The sequence below is a fragment of the Vidua chalybeata genome, chromosome 10, assembly GCF_026979565.1.
Source record: "Vidua chalybeata isolate OUT-0048 chromosome 10, bVidCha1 merged haplotype, whole genome shotgun sequence".
NCBI classification, from domain to species: domain Eukaryota; kingdom Metazoa; phylum Chordata; class Aves; order Passeriformes; family Viduidae; genus Vidua; species Vidua chalybeata.
The window spans coordinates 8757529-8782481 of record NC_071539.1 but is presented as its reverse complement, the minus strand read 5'-3'; the positions used below and the strand labels follow the sequence as shown (position 1 = coordinate 8782481).

The window sequence follows — 24953 nt, the reverse complement described above, 5'->3', positions numbered from 1 at the left end:
AAGGCTCCTTGCCCAGAGCGATGCCAACCCCAACGCTGCGGTGAAGCTCAGCCGGTGCCCACCGGCTGTGGCCCTCTCCACCTCCAGCCTCATAGTGCTTCAGCTCTGTTTATAAAGTCCTTTTATTAAATTAATATAAAAATCTCTGTATTTACATGGGGAGAGGTGCACGGCAGAGAGGCAGCAGGACCCCCTGTTCCCAGCCATGAGGCGCTGAGCACAGGGGGCAATGCCCACCCATGTCCCCGTGGACATCCCAACCTGGTGCCCCTCTCCACCCCGTGCCACCCTGAGAAGGGACATTGTGGTGCTCATGGAGGGTGTGAGGGCAGTGGCTATTCTGGGGGGCACCGAGGGCTGGAGGGGTACAGAGGTAGCAAAGTGGGAAGCCCCAAGAGCTGGCAGGTAGTTGGGGAGCAGGGGCTGGCTGGGGGTCAATTGGCTGGTCCCCAGCCCAGGGAGGGAGCAGAGGCACTGGATTGAGAGTGCCCACTCCTGTGCTGAGCCTGGTATCAGTGGGTTCAGGGTGGGCACACCCCAGCACCTGCCAGGGGGCCCTTGTGGCTTCCGGGGACACAGGGGGGTGGATCTCAAGGGTCTCACTGCCCCTTGGTGGTGTCATCATCATCGTCGCCCCCAGGACCAGCCTCGCGGGGCATGTGGTGGTGCTGGTGGCGATCCCAGAGCTGGTGCAGGGCGGTGGTGTCGGCCTCGGTGGTGCTGGCGGTGCTGTCGCGGAAGCTGGCGAGCGGCGGGCGCACCTTCACCCCCTTGCCCGTCAGTGAGCCCTCGATGGCCTTGCGCAACTGCGGACACCCCAAACCCGTGGGCAAACAGCTCCAGGTGCTGCTCTGTGCCCCTCCAGCCTCCCTGTCCCCTGCTCACCTCCTTGAGGGACACCATGCCCACCAGCCGCCCAATGCTGGTGACGAATGCATGGTCCAGGCCCAGCAGAGAGAAGATGGTGTGGGTCTGCAGGAAGAGGGGGCTGAGTTGAGGGTCTGGGGGTTGTGGGTGGGGCTCTGGGGTGGGGTGTGGGCGCACCTTGTGCAGCGAGGTGTGCTCCACCAGCTGGAAAGGCGCGGGGTCAATCTTGGCACTGCTGAAGTCCACCGGCTGGTCCAGCTGCTGTTCTTCCCACTCCAGGATCTGGGGAGGTGCCATTGGGCAGGGTAAGGGGTACGGCCTCCCCACAAGTGCCAGCAAGGGCCCTCCCATCCTCCTTACACCCGTCTTATGGAGAAGTCTGGGTTATCCACCCCCTACCTCCCCATGCCCACCTCATGCTCTGGCATCCCTTTGCGATGTCTGGGATCCCTCTGAGCAGGAGGGTCCTGCCTATCTCTGCCCAACCCCTCACCTCTGCTGGAGTCATCTTGTCACCCAGAATCATCTCCTCCTGCAAGAGAGGTGTGTTGGAGCAGCCCTGAGGGCGGCAGGCGGCTCGTCCGCACGCCGCTGCGGGCAGGGTACGGGCAGGGCGCAGCAGGGTACCGCGAGGGCGCAGGCAGCACATGCGGGAGGGCACGGCACGGTACCGGCAGGGACCGGCAGCACATGGGCAGGCCGGGAAACATGATTGGTTGACAGCACATCGGTCACACCCTGATTGGCCACAGTTGGACAAACCAAGCTTGTGATTGGTGGAGAGAATGCAAGATGGGCCATGATTGGCTGAGCAAAGTGGGGCAGATCCCGCGGTTGTGATGGCTGGGAGGCTCCACATCCCGATTCCTGGGAAGGTTTGGGATGGGGAGGATGGACACCAGGATTGGTCGGACGGAATCGTAACTGTCCAAGACGGACTGCACAGACATAGGCCCAACGTGATTGGCCAAGCAGAATTTTGCCAGGCCCCTGATTGGTTCAGAGAACTCCTGCCAGGCTCTGATTGGCTGGGAGGAGCTGTGCCCACGCTGTGATAGGCTGCAGCTTACCACAATGGAAATGCGGACGCGTTTGGCCTTGTGATAGGCTGTGCCCTGGGCCTGGCCCGTGGGAGAGACAGCAGTTAGGGCATGGCATGGCATGGCATGGCATGGCATGGCATGGCATGGCATGGCATGGCATGGCATGGCATGGCATGGCATGGCATGGCATGGCATGGCATGGGTAGAAATGGGATGGGGTGGGATGGGATAGCAAATGATGGAAAGGGATGAGAAGGGACAGGCAGGGTGGAACAGGAATGAAAGGGATGTGACAAGAATGGGAAGGGCCAGGCAGGGCCATTCAGGGATGGGAAGGGATGGGGAGCGCCAGGCTCTCACCTCAGTGGGCTCTGTGGTGGCGTTGGCACAGAAGAGGCTCTTGAGGGCGATGCCAGTGTGGTCGGTGCTGCCAGCTGCGGGAGGAGAGGGGGTGTCAGTGGCGGGGACACAGTGGGGCCAGGAGGCCACATGCAGACTCACCTGGGGGGCTGTCGGCTGGGCTGCTGGACACCCGCTTCAGCGCTGGCTTCAGGGGCTTGCGGAGTGCGGGGCGGGCAGGGGTGCCTGAGGAGGTCTCTGTGCTGATCTGTGGGGGGATGGGGTGGTAGGGTGACGGTGGTGGGGGACACCCTGACCAGGCATCCCCCAAGATGGTTGCAGCCCTCACCTGGAAGCGGATGCTGGAATCAGAGAGCCGGTGCCCATCCTCGGACAGCACCTTCTGCCGCAGCGTCAGGAGGCGGCGCTGGGGACTGAGCTGGTTGCTGAGCAGGGCCCCCACCTGCGTCCGCTCAATGGAGCCCAGCAGGATCATGGACTCTGCCAGACACAGCAAGGTGCCACATTGCCTCCTGATGTTCCCTCTGTCACCCACCATGGCACAGTCCACGGCTGCTGTGGATGCTGGCAGAGCCCCTGCCTGTGTCTCACCAGCTGACTCCACCAGTGGCAGGTTCTTCATCTTGGTGCTGTGCAGAACCTGCTGCAGGTCCCGGTACTTGCAGTTGAGGGTGACGTAGCGGATATCCCGCACCATGATGTCCTCCACCCGCACGTTGTATTTCCTGCCCAGGGACAAGAACAGTGGCCTCAGAGTAATGCCACCGCCTCCCCTTGTGCCTTGGGGAAGGGTTTGGGGTGGGGACAGGGGACACAAACTCACTCCTGGTGCCCCCAGCCCAGCTCAGGGAGGTAGGGAAGCTTCTTGATACGGATGATGCTGTCGTAGAGGGAGGGCTGGAGGCTCTGGGCGACGGCATTGGCCAGGATGACAGCGATCATTACAGGCAGGATGTGCGAGATCTGCCCCGTCAGCTCGAAGACGATGACGGCCGTGGACACCGTGTGGGTGACAGCGCCCGACAGTGCGGCCGCTCCTGTGACCACCGCCAGGAGACGGGGGAGCTCTCAGGTATTGCCAACCAGGCTAGTTCCCCGCCCTGGGTTCCCCCCTCTAAGGTATCAACCACATACGGAGCCCTTGAGACCATCCGGGGACACGCCCAGTGGTGGATCACTCCCAGTTCCAGGGACCATCACCTCAGCTGTGGGGCAGCATCTCCAAATGATGCCCACCATGGTGTCCTCGTTCCAGCTCAGTGCTTACCCACCACGGCGTAGCCCCCCGGCACGATGCGGTAGATGTTGCTGTCCGTGTGGATGCCATCAGGGAACCAGGCTGCCATGCTCTCCCCCACCAGGCGCCCAAAGGCTGCCCCTGCAGGCAGAGAGGGGCTGGGAATGGGCACAGGGCTCTCCCAGTACCCGGCTCAGCCTGATGCCCTCTCCTCTGCCTGATGCCGCCAGGGAAGGGGACATCTGGAGGCACCCACAGCTGCCCAGTGTGGGCTGAGAGGTGGCTCCCTCCTCCCACTGTGCCCACACAGGGTGAGGGTCTCACCAATGACGAAGACGGGCATGAAGGCTCCACAGGGCACTGGGATGGTAGTGGCCAAGGCTGACATCCAGAACTGTGGGGCAGACACCCATTAGTTGCCCTTCCTGACCCAGCCCTGCCTCCTGCCCCTGCTGTGACCCTCAGCTGGGTGCTGTGGAGCAGCACGTGGGCACCGCACCCTGCAATGGGGCTTGGGCTCCTGCCAGGGGCACCCTGCCAGCTCCTCTCTGGTGGCACTTGGTGGCATCTGGCCAGCACCTCCCTGGTGGCACCTAGGAGCAAGCAGCCAGAACCTCCCTGGTGGCATGTTGGTGGCTCCCAGCCAAGATCTCTTGGATGGCATGCCAGCACCACCCAGCAAACACCTTGGTGACTCTTGCAGCAGCCACCCAGTGCCTTCTGGTGCCACCTTTCTGGTAACAATCTGGCACCTCCCTGATGGCATCCAGAAAATCCTCTCCGTAACCTCCTGGTGGTACCTTGGGGATGACAGGGGAAGTAGGCACCCACCTTCATGAGGATGAAGACAACAAGTGTGACGAAGACGTTGGAGCGGGGATGGAGCCAGGCTTCCAGGATGCCCAAATATTCAAACTCATCATTGATCCCCTGCTTGGCCCACGTCTGGTTGTCAAAGAGTGTCACCAGGGTGTCCTTCTGGGTGAGCTGGGGATGGGCAGGGGTCAGCTGGGGTTTGTGGTGGCCCTGGGGTGGGGACTGGTGTGCCACCCCACGGCAGGTACCTGGCCAGCCATGAACTGTCCAAAGCCGGGCGGGAAGGTCAGCGTGGAGATGATCAGCGTCACCAGGGCAGGGAAGAGCAGGCGCCTGGCAGGGTGGCACAGGGCAGGGGGTGATGTTGGTGCAGCCCCAGCTCCACCATCCTGCTGCTGGGGACTGCTGGGCACCTACTTCTTCATGAGGAAGCGATTGATGGTCTTCTGGCGGCGCATGAACTGCACAATCTTGCGGTTGAGGTAGACGAAGAGTGCACCCCCAAAGCCGCTGGCGATCCTGGGCAGAGCCAAGGGAAGAGGTGTCCTGCTGCCACCACCAGCGCCACCACCAGTGCCACCACTGCCACCACTGCCACCCCTGGGGCCGTGGGATGGGTGCTGGGATGGCTGCACTCACCCGATGACGGCAAAGGCAGGCAGCTCCTGCAGGTCGAAGGGGAAGTCGAGGCGGAAGCGAGTTTTGAACAGTGCCGTGATTGTCTCTGGGGGATGGTGGGGCTCAGTAGGGCTGGGCAGGGGACCCCTGTGCCCTCACCCTGCCTGAGGTACCTTCATCCTTGTTCCAGACAGCAAGGACACGGAAGATGAAGGCGCTGAAAGTGGCAGCGAAGAAGCCGCGCCAGTAGTTGCGGACGGCGAAGAAGGTGGAGGTGACCTCGATGCTGAAGAGGACGCCTGGCATTGGAGGAAAAGTGCACAAGGGAGGTGGAGAAACCTAGGCAGGCCCTCGGTGCCTGGCATGCTTCCCACCCTGAGTTCACACTCGTGCACAGCCCACGGGGGTCTGGCTGCCCCACGGACACACTACGGGGCGGTTCAGGGGCTTCCCTGGCAAAGCACATGGCCGGTCCCACCTGGGCACAGTGGACACAGCACAGTGGGCCAAGCACGAGTCTGCACGAGCGAGAGGGTAGCACAGGGATGTGGGCAGCGACACGAGGGGTGGCACTGGGATGGAGTGGGGTGCACACAGATGGACAGACAGACAGGGCAGCAGGCAAAGGGCAAGGAAAGAGTCAGACACGTCACCAACCTACGGGCAGGGCTCAGCGGGACTGGAGTGGGGAGCTCCCTGGAGCGCAGGGCGGCAGGGGAGAGGACAAGAGCAGACATTACACATCTGGGAGGATGGTGCCCGCTCCTCCCTTCCTCCTCCCTGCTGAGCAGCACTGCCCTCTCCCATGCCACCTGTCCTGGGGGTCCTGCTTGCCTCTCCAGGTGGACCCTGCTGCCTGGGCGGGAGGTGTGGGGGTTGTGGGGAGGCTGGGGGGACCCTACCTCCGATGGGGGCGGCGAAGCAGCAGCCAACACCAACAGCGCAGGCAGCTGCCAGCATTTCAATGTTTCTTGCCTCATTCTGTGAGGGAGACAGGAATGAGTGGGGCACTGCCCCCCCAACCCTAGGCACTGCCAAACCTGCTGGTGAGCACAGGTCGATCCTTCTGGGGCCAGTCTGCCTTGCTCACCTCGTAGAAGCCCCCAAAGAGGGAGAGGAAGCGGCTGAGCAGGGCTGCGCACATGCTGGCGATGTGGACAAAGGGACCCTGAGAGGACAACAGGGGACTGAGGACATTGCCCTCAGCCTCACTCCCTGGCCCCCTGCTCACCCTGCCCCGGCACTGCCCTCACCTCCTTGCCCAGGGGCATGCCGCTGCCCAGGGCACACGTCAGTCCGATCACCTTGGCCACAAAGGTCTTGAGGGTGAGGTACTCCTTCAGCACGACGCCCCGCAGGATGGTCTTCATCTCGGGGATCCCTGAGCCTGGTGATGTGGGGACAGCCTTGACCAATAGCCATGAAGGGGGGACACTGCCCCATGGTTCTGAGGGCTAACCTTTGATGCTCTGCCACACCCCACTGCCACAGGGAGGTCCCAGAGACACCTCTTTCCTCAGTACAATTGGCAGGAACAGCCCCATGATTATATAGGCTCAACCCACAACCCCACAGGGACCCCAATTTCACAGCCCCCAGGAGACCTTCTGAAGATCAGGTCTTAGCCCTAGGAAGACCCCCAAGCCTGCAAGCCTCATAGCCCAGGAGGAAATCCACACCTTAACTCAGAGGACACTCCCTGAAGACCTCTCTCTCATAGGCCTTAGAAGATCCCCAACCCCATAGCTCAGGATGGCATCCAAACCATAGTCCCTAGGAGACCCTCTGAAGACCAGTCCATATGCCTAGAAAGACTCCCAGGACCTCCAGGGAGACACCCAGGCACAGCCCCAGGGAGTGGACACCCTGTTTAGGGTGCAGGCAGCTCCTTGATGCCTACCCACGGCCTGAGGGGCAAGGATCTGGGTGAAGCCAGCTGAGAAGGTGATGAGCACTGTGGGGTAAGTGACCCAGGCCATGTACTGCAGCAGCACGTTGGTGTCCAGGCCCCCGTACATCCACTTCTGAGCTGTGGGAACAGCCAGTCAGGTGGGTGGTGGGTGGCAAGGCACATGGCATGGCCCTATGGCATGGCCACTCCCTGCCCTGCCACGGCCCCAGGAATCCACTGGTACCCGCTTACCTTGGAGGCACGTGGCGATGGCGAAATCCATGGCCCAGCTGACCAGTGCCATGACCAGTCCCAGCAGTATGAGGAAGACCCAGTCCTCACCCACCTTGGAGATGAGGAACCGCTGACACTGCAAGGCGCAGACTGTGGACACAAGGGCGGGTTCAAGGCTGGATGCCCCAGGGACGGGCACACTGAGGTGGCAGAGCCAGGCTGGCAGCAGCAGAAATGCTCACAACCAGCAGCACTGACCCAGCACAGCTGGCACTGTTTGGTGCAGGAGCACTGCTGTGTCCAGCTGTCACAGCCAGCTGACTGTGCACAGTCACACACGGCACCACTGGGCATGCACCTCCCACCAGCACAGCCTCCCTGGCACGGCCCCAGATAGAGGGGCTGGGGGCCCCCGGTCCCTGCAGCGTGCCCGGCTATTTCGGGCCATTGTGTCCCTGCTGCCCGGCGGGCAGGTGGCATTGTCCTCGGCGCCGGTGTCCCATGACAGCCAGAGAAACTCTACACCGCGTGGTGGGGTGGGCAGCCGTGTCCAGGCTGTGCCATCGTGGGGCTGTGCCCACCCGTGTCCGTATTGCGGTGACCCTTACCACGACAGGGCGCACAGCGGCCCTGGCTGTACTCCAGCAGCTCGGAGGGGCGGCGGGGCCGGGCCGTGTCCCCCTCCTGCAGCCGCAGCCGCGCTGCCTCGTCCTTGGCGAAGGTGCCCAAGTCCTGCGTGTAACGCCCATACATCTGGGGGAGAAGGAGTAGGCAGGAGTCTCAGGGCGGCTGGTACCCCAACCCTGGCACCCAGGGAGGGAAACTGAGTCAGGGCAGCAGTGGGCATACTGGCATGGCCTGCCAGGTGAGGGAACAGGCATAGCATCCCAAGGCAAAGGCGTGGAGGCACCTGTGGGAGTGCCCGACTGCCCTCCAGGGCGTGGGAAGGAGCCAGGCAGATAAGGTGAGTGTGGATCAATGCTGGTTGTTTTGCCTGCATGCCCAAAGCAGGCAGTCGGTACCAGTCTCTGGCCCTGCCCAGGTGCCCCAGGCACTGGACTGGGGTGGAGGGTGCGGAAGGGCCTCCAGCGATGGGAGCGTGGCCAGCTTGGCCAGGAAACTCTCTGAGGGCTGGTATTGGGGTTGTGCTGGAGCTCTGCAGGCACCACATTCTGACATTGCTAAGAGCAAGGCTGGGACACCCCCTCCAAATGCAGCCTTGGCAGGTCATATGTGACATGAGCTGGCTGGTCTCAGCTGGCAGCAGCGAGGCAAGAGGACAGTGAGGGACAGGATGTACCCCTAGTTCCAGGAGAGGGGGAGCACCACATCAAGCCCAGGGTCGTCCCTGGGCTGTGAAGAGGGGGATCACATAGGGATCACCGCCCTTTCCTCGGGTGCCTCCTGCCTGGCTGCGGCACGTGGCCTGGCCCTGGCAGGGGGTGGCCCTGGCAGTGCCCCTCATGCTGGCCAGGAGCTCTTTGTGCCCGTCCTCCCCGCTGAGCCGGGGGCATTTGTCCCACACTGGCGGGCACTGCCAAGGACTCTGTTGCTTGGTTTCCGCCTCACTTCCCCCCGCACGACCTGAATGCCAAGCGCCAGAGGTTGGCCCGGCACAAAGGGAGGCTTCAGGGCCGTGGGGGCCCTGCCAGGCTCCCACGTTGGGACAACGTGAGCCCCATGCTGATGGCGTGCCCACCCGCCGTGCCGTGCCAGCGCAGCGCGTGGCTGCCCGGCCGGGGCGCAGCCGCCCTCCTCCCCGGCACGGCCCGTGCCCGCGCTCGGCAGAGGGGCAACGCCACGGGTGGGCACCGCGCTCGGCACGTGGGCAGCCCAGCCCCGGCAGCTGGCGGCAGTGCCCACCCCGCATGCCCGGGTCCCGTTCACAGCCCCCTGGCCTGCTGGCACATGACAACTCCCCGTGGGGATGGTGTGCAGGTGCACTTCTCACGGGGCAGCGCTCCTGCCCAGGTCCCTTTGGTAGGGAGCAGAAAGCAGTCAGAGCGGCGCCGGGTGGATTCTCTGCTGTCTAATACCCAGGCTGTGCCCAGCCGCGGGAGGGAGGGTGGGGATGTAGGCAGGGAGAGAAGGATGAACTAAGTTCCACTGCTGACCCTGTCCTGGCATGGATTTTCCCCCAAACTCCAGCTCAGCATGGGCTCAACAGCTCCTTGCCCTGTGGAAAAGAGCTGGGGGGAAAGGCACGACCACCTTGAGGGGCCAAATCCAGCATCGGCTGCCAGAGGAGGACCCCAGCCCTGCACGGGGTCTTGAATTCAAAGGCTCCCTTTGGAAAAAGCTTGTTTGCTCTGGAAGATGAAATGGGCCAGCACCCCAGGAGTGCTGTCATCCTGCCAAGCACTTGCCTGCCTGGCCCCACTGCTGACCCATGGCCAGCCCAAGCCAAGATGGAAGCAACCCCAGGCTGAGTGCCCCCCAAACCAGCTCTGTGTCTACCTCTTGGGGCTGTGCCAGGGGCTGCCATACTGTCCCCCCAGGTGTTGGGGCACACTTTGGGATGACCAGTCCCAGGTGCTCCAGCTTGGTTGAGGGTGGTGGGATTTTCTCCCCCTCTACCTCACTTTGGAGCCCATCCCACTTGTAACAGGGATGCAAGCAAAGGGGTCATGCCACCCTGCTGCCACCTGCCACCCCGTGCCACCCCATGCCACCCCTCTGCCCCATGCCACAGCCCCACAGGCAGGACATGGGACCCCCATGAGTGCCCAGTGCTGAGCAACCACAGCTACTGTGCCCACTGCCCTGGCATGGCTGTGAAGGCCAGTGGTGGGCTTTCTCCTTCCTCCTCCTCCTCCTCCTCCTCCTCCTCCGCTTGGGTTATTTTTCCACAAAGGCCTTTTGAAACACAAACAGCCCCGGGACTCCGGCCTCTGCCGTGAAGCAGCTGAACAATCACAGTGCCGGGCGGGCAGGGAGCGGGCACAGGGGGGGCTGGCGGGGCACTCGGGGACACAGGCACGGGCCAAGGCCACTGTGTTGGTCCTGAGCTCCTGCGCTGCAGGCACTGGCTGTGCCACAGCCCCTTGGGCTCTGCCAGCCCATGGTGCCTGCTGTGCCCGGGTGATGCTGTGCCTGGGGTGGGCACTGGCATCTGGTGCTGCCGTGTCCCCGTGCCAGCCTGTCCCACAGCAATGACCTGGCTTGGCAGTGGTGCCCACCTCCTCATGGCCAATGCCAGCCATCCTTCCCCTCCAAATTTACCCTAGGGGAGATTTTTAAAGGCAAGGGGTTGGGGGGTCCTCTGGGCTGGCAGCAGGCAGGCAGAGGCCAGGGGCTGTGTGTCACGCTGCCCGTCTTAGCCAGGCTCTAATCACCCTGAGCAGCTCTGCAACAAACAAGGGCAGTTTGTCAAGCTTAATCCCCCCCACGGGGCTCGTTGCTCCCTGCCACAACAGCCTGGCATGTGGAGGACACTGGGGCTGATGTGCACCCCAGCACCCTTGGCATGCCAGGGGTTCCCACAGACACCTGCCCAGCATGGGGACCCCAGGGAGATCTTTAGGTCTGGGGACCAAAGACCCATGGCATCCCAGGGCTGGTGAAATCTGGGGAGGGGAAGGGCATGTGGACATAGCTGGGCACAACCCTGCAGGCTGGTGTGATGGCTTGGCTGTGGGCACAAGCAGCAAGAGCTGTCCCCAGGCTACCCAGCTCAGACCAGCCCATGCCAGGCTCCAGCTGGATCCTGACTGTCCTGGCAGGTGCTGGCAGGAGCTGGTGGTGCCTCAGATGCACTGGGGAGGGCTGGGCACTCCTCCTGCCCAGCACGTGCCCAGGCAGCTTCCAAAATGCAGGTGTGAGGCTGTGGGACAGGATCCCGCCCCCAGCCTCACCCATGAGCCCCAGGCGCTTCCACGAGCCTCACTGAGCCCAGAGGTCATGGGGATGGGCACCATGGAGCACTCAGGGCATGGGTGCTACCCTGCCCAAAGACAAGGAGGGCAAAGTCTGCTGGTGCCGAGCACGGCTACCCTGATGCCAGTCCAGCGTGCCTCTCCCCTCACGCGCTGCCCGCAGGCTCCTCCGCCCCGTGGTGCCCGGCTGGGATGGCCTCTGTGCTCACCCACCGTGACCAGGGCGCCCAGGGGGGCCATCCGGAGCTGGCGGCAGGGAGAGGCACCGCCACCACTCACCGCTGTTCCTGCCCCCGACTGCTCCCTGACTCAGCCCTGCCGGGAAGGACCGTGGGGTCAACAAGGTCGTGGAAATGACGGCACAGCCGGGGCTCCCATGGCCAGCAGGTGTCCTGCAGCCACCTGACAGCGGCGGCCCAGGGGCAGCTTGGGGTGAGCACTGAGGGGCACTGCCAGAAGAAGGGTTTGGGTGCTGGGAAAGGCAGTGCCCAGGGTACATGGAGCAGCAGTGCCCTGACGCTGCCCCGCGCGCCCATGCTGGGTGGGTAAGGCTCAGCAGGGCCCGCCCCGCACACAGCAGCCGGCTCTGGCTCTCTTGGGCAGCCGTGGGCACAACTCTGTGGCCACGCAGTCCCTGCTTCCCTGCACACCTCCCTGGCCCTGCCTGTCCGAATGCCTTTGCCAGGGCAAAGTACCGTCCGCCTTGGGCACCGTCCCAAGTGGAGGCCAGGGAAAAGAACCTTTGCCCGTGATGTTTGAGGGCCTTGGGCAGTGGAATGGCTGGGGAAACAGCGGGGAAGGAAGACACCCCAGGACAATGGGACACCCTGGTGCCAGTGGGGAGGCCTCTGAGGCAAAGGAGTTGTAAACATGGGGCTAAGGTTGCAGGCAGGGGAGATACCGTATCTTGGGGGCAGAGGGCTGGGGACACGCCGTGCGGGGGAGAGAGGCGTGCCCGGCTGGCGCCTCTGGGAGTCCCCGCAGGGTGGGCATCCCTTCCCAGTGAAGAGGGGTGTTGCCAGAGGGTGATGAGGTCTGTGCAGAAGTCCTGCCCTGGGGGTGGGGGCTCAGCTAGGCTCCTCCACAGCCGGAGGGGGGCTGGGGGTGACATCCCAAACAGGAGACAGCATCCCAAACAGGGCACCGCAGAGTTCTGCCGCCCCGAGCGGGGCAGCACCCCCAGACCCCCAAAACCCCCGGGTGTTCCATCGCGCCCCGTCGAGTCCTGTGGCACACCGGTGCTCGGTGCCCGCCCGGTGCCCCCGGTACTCACCAGGGTCTGCTCATATTGCAGCGCCCGCTGCGCCTCGCTCTCGGAGGCCATGGTGCCGCCGCTGCCGCCGCTCCGCTCCGCGCCGTCCCGGGGCCGGTGCCGCTGCCGGTGCCCGCGGCGGCCGCGGCTCCTCCCGGACCGCGCGGGGCGGGCCCGGGGCACTGCCCGGGGGAGGGATCGGCCGCGCTCCGCCTCCGCCGGCAGCGCCCGGCATCGGCGGCACCCGGTACCGGTACCGGCGGCGCCGGGCACCCAGGGCCCGGCTGAGTCAAGAGGAGTCCGGCCGGAAACTCTGTCCTGTCCCGGGACCCCATCCACCGAGGCCTTTGCCCAGGACGGCACCCCTGGGCGACCAGTAGGTGCAGGTGAGAGTAAAAGCTGGCGTGGGTGACATGAGCACGGGCCAGCTTCCCCCGGGACACCGTGCTCCCTCTTCCCACAGGTACAAGGGGCTGGCTTGGGGCTGGACACTGCTTCCCTGTGGGTTCCCCCTGGTCAGATGTGGGAAAACCGTGCTGGGGCACTGCAGACGGTCACCTCCAGGCTCATGGCCATGCCTGGCTGGGGACAGATCGGTGGGGGCAGAGTCCCTGAGGTCTGTCTTGTCATGAAGGGCACGGGGGCACCTGTCAATGCCCAAGGAGGGCAGGGCACCTTGGCACTGTGGGGACTTCACCACGCAAAGCTGTCAGGGAGCTCATCCTTACCGTGATGCTGTTCAGCGTCCCGGGACTGTCAGCCTCAAGCGAGAGAGGTGGGCTCTGCTCTTCCTTGCTGAACTCGCTTGGCAGTAGAAGCTCAGTCCTCTCCAGAGAGGCACACGGGTCGACCTTGGCACTGGCAATCCTTGGGGAAGGCGCTCCAGCATGGCAGGCTGGCTGCCGGGACCTCTGCCTCACTGCCGCCACGGGCTCAGGGACGACTGAGGCAGATGGCAGGGCCACGCTCGCCCTCCTCCCCAGGGCAGAGGATGGCACTTTTGTAGCAGGAACTGGGTGCAGGGAAAACCAGAGCTGTGGCACTACTGGGCTGATGCTGCGGGATCAGGAACGGGCTAGTTCTCACTGCCCAGGTGCCACCCTCTGGTTTGATGTTGGCACCCTCAAGGGTAGGTGACGATGGCTGGGCTGGGGGCTGGGATATCTCCTGTGCCAGTCTGGGAGGGTTCATTGCCCGACATGAACCAGTTTGAGGCAGGGAGGTGACAGAATGGGTTGCCCGCTCATTGTATCCCCAGGCACGGAGCTCCCTCTTGCTCGTCAGCTCCTGGCACTGCCCCGTGGCAGCAGGGATGTTCATCCGGAGCGGAAGCCCTGTGCCAGGACACATGCTCTGCCCACTGCCACCAGTGTGCCTGGCTGTGGGCCACCAGCGTACTGCAAGGCCACCACAGGTGATGCCACCCTGCTGGCACAGGTGCCTGTGTGGCTGTGGGTGCAGGGCAGGACACCCAGCTTAGCATGCAGTCCTCTGTCCCAGCCCAGTGTGCCCCAGTGCCATCCTCCTGTTGCTCTACCACTACTCCAGTCTGGCCTACTGTCACCCTGGGTGCAGCCCCAGTATAGGCTAACACTGTCCCACTACAGTGTCATGGTTGTGCCACCATCCCTTACTGCTATCCCAGTAGAGTCCAGTGTTACTTTCCCTACAGCTCTGGCACTGTTCCAGTATAGCTCTGACTGTCCCAGTCATCCCAGTGTACACCAGCACAGTACAAATGGTCCCAGAGATCCCTCACTCCTCCACATTAGGGATCAAAGGGCAGGTGGCAGCATTAGGTCTCCCATGGGCCCCACAGGGCCTTAGCCCAGTGCAGCTGTACTGGGGTCACCGGGGTTGTGCTGCCCCAGAGCACACACAGAGGTCTGCCCTGCACAACCATGGGTGTCTGTGCCCAGCCCTGGGCATGTGGCTGGTTGTGGGTGCTGTAGGACAAGGGCCTCCATGGATGGCAGCTGGATTGGGGCCCCAGGCTGGGCTCTTTTTGCCACCATGGAGGTGTGGGGAACAGAGTCCTGCGGTCTCTGTACTAGCAGGCACCATCACCAAGCACTGTGTTGGCAGCCTCCACCGTGGGCAGAGGTTGGCATCGTGGCTCCAGCCCTGGGCACTGTGCACTGCTCTGGTCTTCTCCAGTGCCACCCCACAGCCCATAGGGGTGTCCTCACCCTGGCATTGGCTTTCACACCCCGTATCCCCAACCCCAGCAATGCCAAGGCCTGAAAGTTTCCCACGGGATGCAGGGGCACCCTGTGCCTGCTGCTGCTAGGAAGAGACAGGAACCAGGTGGGCAATAGCTCTGGTTTTAATAAATACATCTTGACCTCCATCCACTGTCACCATAAATTATGTGAGAAACCCGGCCGAGACAGGGTGGGTGCAGTAAACAGGGGCCAGAAGGACTTTACACTATGTACAACATGGGCACGATGCCCGCCGGCCAGGGGGGCTTGGAGTGGCAGGGCAGCGGGTGCCCCAGCCTCCATGAGCCTGGCCACTGCCCACTGGCACAAGTGGGTAGGGCAGTCCTGGCATTGCAGTCGTGCTGAGATGGGGTGCCCAGGCTGGGGGCCAGGCCATGTGCACCCCACTGTGCTCCTCTGTGCCCCCTGCCCTGCACGGGCAGGGGCAATGAGTAGTGGGGCCCCCCCATGCCACCCAGCGTCGCTGTGTGCTTGCCCCGCTCTGGGCAGCAGTCGCTGCTCAGTGGCTCCGTGACTCCACCTTGGCATCGTGGACCTTCTCCCGTGCATCTGAGGGGGCATCAAGGGCTGAGGGGGGGAAAAGTGGGGTTGAGAGATGGACACAGGGGCTGCCAGGAGGGCACTTGGGGTGGTTGTGCCAGCCCCGGCTCAGCACCAAGGAGACTGGGAGGTGCAGGGACTGCACAGAGTGTTTGGGCAGCGATGCCTATGTGTGAGCACTGCACTCACCACGGCACTTGGCACAGCAGGGGTTGTCCCTCGTGGCAGGGCTAGCGCAGGCGGATGGGGGGCACTCCTGGCGCTGGCAGTGCGTCTCCCCCGACTGGGGAGCAGAAAGAGGGGCTGAGCTCCAGGGTGGGGGGACGGCAGCTCCTCAGGGTGCAGTGGGTGTCCGGGGTGCTGCTCTCCCACCCATTCCCAAAGCCCTGGGGACTGGCAAAGTGGCGCCTTCCCTTCCCCTGGTACTGCCCTAGGCTGGCACACTCACCACACACCAGCACAGGATACACTTCATTTCTCCGAAGGGGGGCACGGACGGGTGCCAGCTCTCGTTGTTGAGGTACCAGCGACGCCCGAAGCGGCACGCCCGTGGTGCATCTGCCTGCATGGAGTCAGCCAGCTCCGGGACACTCTTCTCTGGGGCTGCAGGAAAGGGACTGGGAGGGTGCCCACCTGTGGCATTGCCAATGGGGGCACACAGGAGCTCTGCAGGGAGAATGGAGGGCAGGAGAGGGGTGCAGGTACCTGGGCACTGCTTGCAGCAGTCAGAGGGGCTGGCGCGCACGGGGTTGGCGCAGGTGAGCCGTGGGCACTGCACCTTCTCGCAGTGCACTTCACCTGTGGTGCCCTGCAAGGAGGGCACAGGGCTCACGGGAGGCACAGGGCAGTCAGCTCCCCATGCTCTGGTTTGAGCCTCAGCTACAGTGCCTGGGAACTGAGAGCACCCACAGGTGCCAGACCAGGTTGGGGGGCAAGTCTGGAACCCACACCCACCTTGCAGGTACAAATGGCACATTTGATGAGGCCAAACGGGGGCACGACAGGGTGCCAGCGAGTGCCAGAGCCTCGCCATGTCTTGTCGCCGTCGAAATAGCAGCCTGGAAGAGGAAGAAGAAGAGGAAGTCACAGCCCTTGTGACTCAGCTTTTGCAGAGCTGACCCCTCAGCCCATGCCCTCAAGCACTCACCCTCGCTACTGTCCCGTGCCCGCTCCAGCTTCATCTCTTCCTGCTCTGTCTTCTTCTCTACAAGGAAGAGGAAGGCCATGATGGGGTGCACATGGTGCCAGCAAAGTCTCCAAAAGGGACCTCCACCTTGTTTTCACAAGGAGCACCCCTGGCCACCCCCCAGGTACCTTCACAGATGGGGCAGCACAGCTCTTCAGGGTGCACCTGGTGGGTACAGTTGAGGGGCTGGCACAAGATGGGGTCGCAGATCACTGTGCGCTTCTGGAGACAGCAGAGATGGAGCTCATTAGAGAGGGGCATTACTGATGGGTGCTGCCCCTTCAGCACAACCCCCAGTTCATACCTGGCAGCTGCAGATAGAGCACTTCTTGTCATAGTCAGGTGCCCAGCGGGTGCCATGTGCCCGGTGCTGACCCTCAAAGAAGCAGGAGTTCGGGTCCTTCTTCAGCTGCTCCAGGTCCCTGGTCTTGGTGCTCTCAGAGAGCTCAGCCTGCCCCAGGGACTCCCCTGGGGCCAGGCGAGTCCCTCCTGCATGGCACTGGTTGGGAATGTGCACCTGGAGGTGGCAATGAGCAGGAGGTCACTTCCCATACCGATGCCTGGCTGCCTTCCATGGTCAGGCTGGTGAAGGAACCACCCATGACCACAAAACACATCGGGCTGCACTGCTGGGACCTGGTAACAGAGTGACTGTGCCCTTTCCTGCTCCAGGCAGCGCCACCCGGCCGCAGGCAGCAGTGGGGGTGGGTAGGGGTGCCCTGCCCGATGAGGACCTACCCGTCCCCGCATCTCCCCGCTGGGGTGTGCTTTGGTGCTGACTTGCAGGAAAGCAGTGCCCTGGGCCAGGTGCTGCAGCAGGTCGGCATCCAGGTCTTTCACCACCCCCTGAGCCTGTCGTGGCAAGAGGGACACCAGGGTGGGGATAAGATCTGGCCCAGCCCCTGCTGTGTGATGCCCTGACCCGGTGCCCACCTCACCTCAGTGCTGTAGAAGCCCTTGAGCAGGCGCTTGTGCTGGTGGGGGCGGGTGCCCATCTCCCCCAGCTCAGCCACCCCATGGATGTGGGCACTGACAGTGCCATCGCTCGGGCGTCCCAGCCCCGCCACTGAGATCTCGTAGTGCAGGTGGCAGTGCTCATCCAGCGAGAGCCAGGCATGCCCCCCGGCGCCACTGTGCACTGGGGGGGACACCAGCTGCCCTGCCAGTGCCACGGGCATCTCTGCGCACAGACAGGGACCGTGGGAAGGTGTGGGTGGTGTGTGGGAGGGCTTCCCCCACTGCCCCCCATTACCACCCCGCGTGTCCCTGGTACCTGTGTAGCGGGCGAGCAGTCCACTGTAGGGCAGGGAGATGATTTGGCCCCGCAGCTCACCCTCTGCCCAGTCTTTGGTGGCCACGTTGAGGAAGAGCTCATTTTGTAGAAGCATGTGGGCATCGCGGGCGCTGGGGCTCTGCCAGGCACCCCAGGCCTGCCACCCATGGGAGACCATGCAGATTGGGACAGGGACTCACCCAAAGTCCCCATGCCATCCCTCCCAGCATCGACTAGTGCTCACCTGCCCGTCCTTGTAGCTGGGTGTCATGTCAAACAGGATGTTCCTCTTGCTTTTCCGTCGGGGTTTGGTCTCCAGTGTGATGCCCACCACCTCGCTGGCAGTGCCCACCACCTGCACCTGTGGGTGGGGTGCCAAAGGGCAGTGTCAGGGTGGCAGATACACCTGGGACCCTCGAGAGGGAAATGGGTGCCCACCACTCACCTGGTACTCCAGGGTGCCATTCTCATGCAGCGCCAGTTTGGCTGAGCCCACAGCCCCGGTCTTGGTCGGCAGCAAAGCATCCGCTCCGCATAGCACGCTTTGGATGGCTTCAGCCCGGGGAGAGAGGCACAAAGGTGGGTGAGATTGGCACGGGGGTGAGCACAGTAATCCCCCTGCACCCCTGCGTGCCTGCCCTGTGCTCACTGTCACAGCTGCGGCGGGTGGTGATGGTGCCAGCCAGCTGGCGTGCGTGCCGGCCCTCTGTCTCAGCCACGATGCGGAGCTGCCCCTGCACCAGCCACTGCAGCTCTTGGGCAGACAGATCACTCAGCACCTCCGCAAAGTCGGGGTCCTGGCAGGGGTGTAGAGCGCCATGGATCAGCCCTGGTGCTCTGGGCACCGAGGCTGCCAGGGCATGTGGGGGAAGAAAACGCTTTACCTCCACAGTGATGTTGGCGTGGACCTCCCGTAGCGTCTGGCCCTGGTGCAGGATGCGGACCCTCAGTGGGACCCACGGAGATTCTGGACATGGCAGAGGGGAGTGGACCCACTGGACCAGGCGTCTGCAACCACTGTCAAACCTACACCTCTGTGCCTACCACCTCCAAACCCCTGGCACTTTCTTGCCAGTTGCCTGCCCCTGTGTGCCTGGGCCCTCATCATTCCTCCAGCATGCCCTAAATCCTTGCAAACCCACGATGCAAACCTATCCTTCTTGCACAATGACCCTCACCCCCCATATGCTCTGCAGTACCCCCAGCCCCCCTGCTTAGGAGCACACCATCCCCTCCCCACCAGGCGCACTCCAAATCATATAACACACTGTATGCACACCTCACCCTCCACCCCACTGCACACACAGCCCCTATACCCACCCTGAGCCCCACACCCAGCCCAGCCACCCATCCTGACCCCACAGATGCTGACCCATGCATCCTGAGCTGCAGACATGCCATGCACTCCTTCAGGTCTATGCAGCCCCCTCTGGGCAGTGCCTCCCTCCCCTTCCCTGCCCGCCCTCACCTCTTGCTCCAGGCTCCAGCAGTCCCCGGGCCATGAGGATGAAGTGCAGGTTGTTCTCTGTGTCGCTCAGTGTCAGCATGGCCATGCCCCCAGCACCCAAGTGCAAAGGGTTCGACGAGGTCAGGATGGCACCAAATGTCTCTGTGCAGGGACAGGGACATGAGGAACGTTCTGGTGGGCACCCACTGGGTGTGCATGCGGGAGCTGGACTCACCTGCAAAGAGTGCCCGGTGCTTGAGGATGTGCCCATGGACCTCTCCAGAGGGCTGTGCCCGAGTGATGAGGGACACACGGAGTTGTTCCCCCCGCAGCAGCTGCACGTTGGCTTTGGACACCGTCCTCCACATTCCACAGAGCTGTGGGTGATGAACGGAAGGGCTGGGCGCTGGCTGGGGGGCACCACACGCCCGGCAGGGGTTGGAAGGGGCACCGTGCCCCCTGCCCTCCCAGCCCCTCTCACCATGCCATCCTCGGGGGCAGCGCTCTTCTGCACGGGGTGTTCAAACAGCACGTTACCCTCGGGGTCACTGAAACGCACCCGGCTCGGCCGCCCCAGCCTGCGAGCATGCGAGGGGTGAGCAAGGGCCGCGTACCTGCCCTTCCCCTCCCCCTCACTCAGCATCGGGCGCAGGGGTGTGTCGCACAGGGCATAAAGGGGTCACCGGGGGTTTGGGATGGGCAGGAGAAGGAAGACGTTCTCCTGGCGTGCCAAGTGCTAGGCTCTGCCCGCCCATTCCAGGACTAGCCCAACACTGCTGTCCTGCCAAATGCCAGCTTGGCATGGATTCTCGGGGGTCCCCTATCCTGGAGCAGTGTCTAACTGGCACAAAGCAGGATGAGGGGTCTCTGCCGGGAAAGGCACCATGGCAGGACCCACGGGGAGCTGTGTTCAGGCTGTAAATAAGGAGCATTTTCGGCTCCGCTTGGCTCCCCCTGTCAGAGCTGGAAATTAGTCACCACTTTACTATGCAAAGGGGCCTGGAAGCGAGGAAGAGCAGAAGAAACTGGAGCGGGAAGGAGGGAGGGAGAGGAGAGGCTCTGCTGCTGGCGGGCATCCGGGGAGGGCATGGCAAGCATGGGGAACCCTGGCAGCAGTGCCAAGGCACTGCCCTCCAGCAGAGCCTGCAGGGTGGCACAGCAGTTCTGCCAGCTGCACCCACGGGAGCCCTGGAACTGTTCCCATTTGTTTACAGTCCAGATCTGGAGGCAAATGGGTGAGGCTGGGCCGACACTGTGGGTGTGCCGAAATTCTGGCTGCTGACCTAGGCTGGAGCCCAGCACACTGACCCCCCTTCTCCAAATCTCTCACTCTGACAGTGCAAGAAGGCTGTGACACCATGGGGGGATATCAGAAAGGAAACTGAGGCACAAGCACTGTTGCATTCCCCCCCGCCTTTTCCAGAGAGCTGCCTACTGTGCCAGGCTGGACAGGGGGCAGGACTCACCGCTCGTAGCTGATGGAGAAGAGCAGGGAGGAGCGCAGCAGGGTGAAGCGAGCCTTGGCCACGGCGCTGGATGTGGGGTGCCATGGCTCCGGGCCACTCGTCAGCAAGGCCACAAACTCTGGGGAGGAGATGCTGCTGCTGAGGGGGAGCATGGGGGGTGCCCCACACTGCTGCTGTTTGGGTGGGTGGCTCACCTGTGCGGGCATCATCGCGAGCCAGGCCCTCAGAGCTGAGGTAGGAGCGGTCGTTGTAGGGCTTGTCCAAGTCATCCTCCTTGTCCTGGAAGTACTCGAAGGTGTCAAAGCGGAGTGCAGGGCTCTTCTCTGGGGGGCCTGGCAAGGTTGGCATGGGGTGGACACAGGAGGAGATCATCACACCAGGCTGCTTGTGCCCAAGAGCTTGGGGTGGGGGACAATAATAAATCACCCCTTTTGAGATAGACCAAGATGTGCCCTGTGAATCACTATGGGGCTCTCAGATGGGGCATGCTGTGCACAGGCACATGGTCAGGCAGGGCATTTAGCCCTGTGTGCCTTCTCTGCACTCCTTTCAGGCTGTTCCCATCAGGGCTTTCCCCTGCCCATCATATCATGGGCACTGGTGACTTTCATAACAGATTGACCAGCCCTTTTCAGGGGGGTTTGCAATGCCCGCTTTCCCAGGCCAGCAGGGGATCCTGGGGGACTGGTGGGGGTTCCCTGCAGAGAAGCACCCATTCTCCTCACCTTTGGGGCAGGTGTGACAGCAGTGTCCAGGCAGCAACGTGGCCCGGGGACAGGTAGGCACGGGACAGTCCTGCTTCATGTTCTTGCAGTTCACTTTGCCCACAGGCTTCCCCCGGTGGTTCCTCTGCTGTGGGGGGCCAAGAAGACCCCAGGAAAACCGTGCCAAGGTATGCCAGGCCATTTCTAGGTGTGCCAAGTCATGCCCTCCCAGCACAGCATGGCTTCCCCCATATTTTTCCATCTGGAGCCCTGGACACCTTGCACAGTCCCCAGATTCCTGTACGGCAGCCAAACCAGGGCCCCCTCCCCACAGCCCCCAGCCTCTTGACCAGCTGTGCGTGGCCCCGCCAGCCCCGGCCTCGGGGAGCTGCTCGGAGGGAGGGAGGAAGGGGCCCGGAGGCCATCCCCGAGGAGGGGGAGGAAGAATGAAGCCTGATCCTTTAAACCCCCCTTCTCCTCCCCCCTGCCGCGGGGGAGGACATCCAGGTGTCCGGCTGGCTGAAGGGATCCCGCTTCCCTCTTCCATGAGAATGAGAGGAGTGTATTGAACAGAAGGGTCGAACTCCCTCCTTGCCAGCCCCCTCCCCAGCAGACCCAGGTCCTGGGGGGTCTCCCGGGGAAAGGGGTGTGTGGGGGCACTCACCGGCTCACAGTGACAGATAACGCAGCGCATCACCCCGAAGGGCTCCCCCAGGTCCGGATGCCACGTCTCCTCCAGAGCATAGAAATGCCCCCCGAAGGCGCAGCCTGCGGAGACCCCACCACCACCCACCGCCGTCCCCAGTCACCTCCGGGCCGCGGGCACCCCCCTGCCGCAGCCCCGGACCGGCCGGCACCGCCCCGCCGCCCGCTGCGCTCCCGGTGCCGGTCCCAGTGCCTGTCCCGGCCAGCCGGGGGGCCCGGGGCGGAACGCGGGGTGCCAGAGAAGGGGGGTGCAAGCATGCGATGCACGGACGGGGGTGCGGGTGGCAGGGAGGGGGTGCCCGACACAGAATGCGTGACGGGGGGTGCGGCAGCGGCTTGTACAGGACCGGGGGTGCGCGGAGCGGGGGAAGAAAGGGTGTAGGGCAGGGGGCTCCTACCTGCCGCCCCGCCGGGGGGCAGCGGGTCCGTGTCGGGCCGGATGGGCAGGGCGAGCTTGGGGCGGGCGGCGCGGCCGGGCAGGGGCCGGAGCGGGAGCAGGGCGAGCAGCAACAGCGCAGCGGCGCGCATGGTGCCGGCCGGCCGAGGCGGGCGGACCGGGACCGGAGGCGGCGGCGGGGAGGGGGGGCCGGGCGCTGCCGGGCGCTGCCGCCGCCTCTGCCCGGCTGCCGGCTCCGGCTCCGCTTTATAGGCGGCGGCATGGGCAAGCGGGAGCTGCGAGCCCTGTGCAAACAAAGGCCCCGCTAATGAGGCGCAGGCAGCGGCCGGCCGGGGGGGATGCGCCCCCCGCCGCGCTCCGACCCCCCCACATATCCCCGGGCCCCGGCCCCGCCGCCCCCGCCTGGCACGGGACGTCCTGTCCTGTCCCGTCCTGCGGCACTCGGAGCACGCGGCTGCCCCGCCAGGCAGGGGTACCCCCGCACTCGGGATGTCCTGGGGACCCCCCCCCCCCCATTCATTGCTCGCCTTCTCCCCGGGCATGCAGTTCCCCCGAGTGCAGAGCATCCTTACTCACATGCCAGCCCCAGGGCATGGGAAATCCTGAGGGATGGAGGTTGGAACTAGATGATGTTTATGGTCCTTTGCAGCCCAGACCAGTCTATGATACGATTCGATGATATAACCCTCCCTCAGAGTATTGGACACCCTCAGGTTTTGGACATCCTGGGGATATCCCCTCCCAATTCACACAGCACTCTCTGGGATATAAGGCACTGTGGAGACACCACCACCACCATCCACCCCCCTTCCACAGAGCTTGGGGTGTTCCTGAGCACTGGACACCCCAGGTATGCCCCCATTCACATTCCCCTCTTCAAGGGTATGAGCCCCACAGGAGTCTCCTCATCCAGATAAGCCCCCTCGGGAATAAGGCATTTGCAGGGCACAGGCATTCAAGTGCCGGACCCCTCAATCTGTGCACTCTTCCCGGCATGGGGCATCTCCTGGGCACAGAGCATCTCGCAGTCCCCACATCCACACAGTCCACCTTCAGTCATGAGCTCTTCCAGGGCTCATTGCGCCCCCCTCCTCGGGCATGAGACATCCTGGGGATTACTCCATCCACTCAGTCCACTCCCAGACCCCTTGGCACCCCATGATAAAAGGCACTGCAAGGCACTGTCCATCCACTGTTCCTCTGCAGCCAGCCCTTCCTCCATCCACTCAGCACCCCTGAGCATGGGCTCCCGAAACAGCCAGCCCCCTCCCCCAGTCCATACTGCTCTCTGCAAAGGCACAACCAACCCCCTCCAGCTTGTGCCTTCCACATTCCTAAATTTCTCCAGCTGCTGCCCACCCTGGGCACAGCAAGGCTCCAGAATGGGAACCTGGGCTCCTGCCCACCAGTGACAGGGGCTGCAGGGGAACAGCAGCCCTTGGGTTCTCTTGTCTAGGGAGGGAAGGGGCATCTGGAGGGGGGATGCTGTGAGAGCAGCACCCAGCGCCAGTCCCATTCTTCACCCACACCTGGGCTGGCAAGGGTGGCAGCGGATGGCAGTGAGTAGGCACCCATGGAAAAGTTTGGGGAAAGCATCATCCATCTGGGGAGACTGAGGCATGAATTTAGGGGAGGGGGAGCCTATGAAGAGTGGGGGCACTTTGTGTCACCCATGTCCCTGTTGCCACCCCCACCGAGAGTGGCAGGGAGAGGCTGAGGGTGGTGGGTGCGTGGCAGGCGGGCGCCCGGCAGGGGGAAGGCGGGTGGGGAGGGGAGGAGAGGGAAGCGCGGGGCTGCCAAAATCAACTCCGGGCGGTGCAAACACCCGGCCAGCTGCGCGGTGTAGCTAGGGAAACACGGCACAGCTGGAGCACAACAGGCCCCTGCCTCCCCAGAAAGCTCCTCCTGGGCCTCCCCGCAGCCCAGCGAGCAGCTGGGGGGGCTGCAGCCCACCGCTCTGCACCCCAGAGCCAACATGGGGTTGCCCATCTCCAGCTTATCCATGGCTGCCCCATCCCATTCCCTGCCCTGCTCTGGCACGTGTCTCCACGCAGCGCGACACTTCTCCCGGGAGGGCAGTGGGACGGGGGGCTTGGCCTTGCCGGGGACCTGGCCAGTGGCAGGAGCTGGCAGACGGCAGCAAAGAGTAGCTGGGCTTACCCCAGCAGGACAGCCTGCTGGCATCACCAGGGCTGGGACACTGCCAGGACCTCGGGCATCCCCCGGGCACGGCTGTCCCTGACACCCTGATGCTTGCAAGCACGTTCTGCGAGCAGCGACCATGACTGGCAGCATGGCACCCCTGTGCCCTCCCCGCGGTCCCCAGCGGTGTCACTGACCTGTCCCCTCTCCTCTCTCCCGACGTCCTCGCTGGCTGGGGATCCAGTGATGCGGAGGGCAGGGAAGGGTTGGGGTCCGTGTGGCTGTGCCAGCGTCGCTGCACGGTGCCCGCTGCAGCACGGCAGCGGCTCTGGGGACGGCGGGACGTGAGCGGGGCTGAGCAGGGAGGAGGCGGGCGATGGCTCCCAGCTGTCCCGCCGATGCCAGGAATCCGGTGCTGGCTCTGTGCACCCAGAGCTCGTCACAGTCTCCTGGCTCGTCTGCGGGACACGGGGAAGAGATGAGGGAAGCTCCCTCCCCTTTCCCGGGGAAAGGAAAGAGAGACGGGGAACCCGCCTGGCTGCAGCCCCTTGGCACGGGGGAGTCCGAGGCACGGGGTGGCAGCATGAGGGAGAGAGGGGCTGCAGGCACTGCCAGGCTGGGAGCAGGGTGGGATGCTGGCATGGGGCCTGTCAGGTCAGGCGGGTGCTGGGCATC

At 63.8% G+C, this 24953-nt stretch overlaps 2 protein-coding genes across 6 annotated transcripts; both read right to left on the bottom strand.

Moving 5' to 3' along the window:
- Positions 1 to 104: 104 nt before the first annotated feature.
- Positions 105 to 13304, bottom strand: CLCN2 (chloride voltage-gated channel 2). 5 transcript variants are annotated; one of them, XM_053951655.1, is made up of 24 exons: positions 12922 to 13304; positions 7675 to 7819; positions 7085 to 7216; positions 6842 to 6970; positions 6195 to 6328; positions 6032 to 6109; positions 5844 to 5922; positions 5115 to 5240; positions 4963 to 5047; positions 4741 to 4842; positions 4572 to 4656; positions 4339 to 4494; positions 3832 to 3901; positions 3538 to 3648; positions 3094 to 3307; positions 2862 to 2995; positions 2599 to 2750; positions 2412 to 2517; positions 2271 to 2344; positions 1938 to 1988; positions 1361 to 1399; positions 1045 to 1149; positions 886 to 972; positions 105 to 806 (listed from the first exon to the last, which is right to left on the bottom strand). In XM_053951655.1, exons 2-24 carry the CDS (start codon positions 7817 to 7819, stop codon positions 600 to 602), a joined length of 2601 nt encoding a protein of 866 aa, XP_053807630.1. In that variant the 5' UTR covers positions 12922 to 13304; the 3' UTR covers positions 105 to 599. The 5 variants fall into 5 exon arrangements, with proteins under 5 accessions (XP_053807630.1, XP_053807632.1, XP_053807631.1 ...); XM_053951657.1 differs by having other exon boundaries at positions 6842 to 6965; XM_053951656.1 differs by lacking the exon at positions 12922 to 13304 and adding an exon at positions 12215 to 12305 and having other exon boundaries at positions 6842 to 6965.
- Positions 13305 to 14503: 1199 nt separating this feature from the next.
- On the bottom strand, positions 14504 to 22371 carry CHRD (chordin). The gene is made up of 23 exons (XM_053951653.1): positions 22138 to 22371; positions 21699 to 21802; positions 21056 to 21182; positions 20525 to 20662; positions 20331 to 20448; positions 19346 to 19442; positions 19100 to 19241; positions 18886 to 19026; positions 18302 to 18384; positions 18067 to 18214; positions 17863 to 17969; positions 17662 to 17778; positions 17418 to 17574; positions 17083 to 17324; positions 16883 to 16996; positions 16449 to 16661; positions 16273 to 16366; positions 16106 to 16162; positions 15913 to 16016; positions 15664 to 15766; positions 15407 to 15561; positions 15148 to 15241; positions 14504 to 14985 (listed from the first exon to the last, which is right to left on the bottom strand). Exons 1-23 carry the CDS (start codon positions 22265 to 22267, stop codon positions 14918 to 14920), a joined length of 2853 nt encoding a protein of 950 aa, XP_053807628.1. The 5' UTR covers positions 22268 to 22371; the 3' UTR covers positions 14504 to 14917.
- Positions 22372 to 24953: the final 2582 nt, after the last annotated feature.

What these genes read in the sequence shown, in the direction of transcription:
- CLCN2 (XM_053951655.1), bottom strand. Translation starts at nt 7,819, where the DNA reads ATGTATGGGCGTTACACGCAGGACTTGGGCACCTTCGCCAAGGACGAG. An exon ending in GACAGTTCATGGCTGGCCAG is followed by an intron (nt 4,495 to 4,571) that starts GTACCTGCCGTG and finishes GCCCATCCCCAG; the next exon opens with CTCACCCAGAAGGACACCCT. An exon ending in TTGTCTTCATCCTCATGAAG is followed by an intron (nt 3,902 to 4,338) that starts GTGGGTGCCTAC and finishes TCTGCCCCACAG; the next exon opens with TTCTGGATGTCAGCCTTGGC.
- CHRD (XM_053951653.1), bottom strand. Translation starts at nt 22,267, where the DNA reads ATGCGCGCCGCTGCGCTGTTGCTGCTCGCCCTGCTCCCGCTCCGGCCC. An exon ending in CACCCGCCGCAGCTGTGACA is followed by an intron (nt 17,970 to 18,066) that starts GTGAGCACAGGG and finishes CCCGGGCTGAAG; the next exon opens with CCATCCAAAGCGTGCTATGC. An exon ending in GTGCTGCCCCATCTGTGAAG is followed by an intron (nt 16,163 to 16,272) that starts GTACCTGGGGGG and finishes TCTTCCTTGTAG; the next exon opens with AGAAGAAGACAGAGCAGGAA.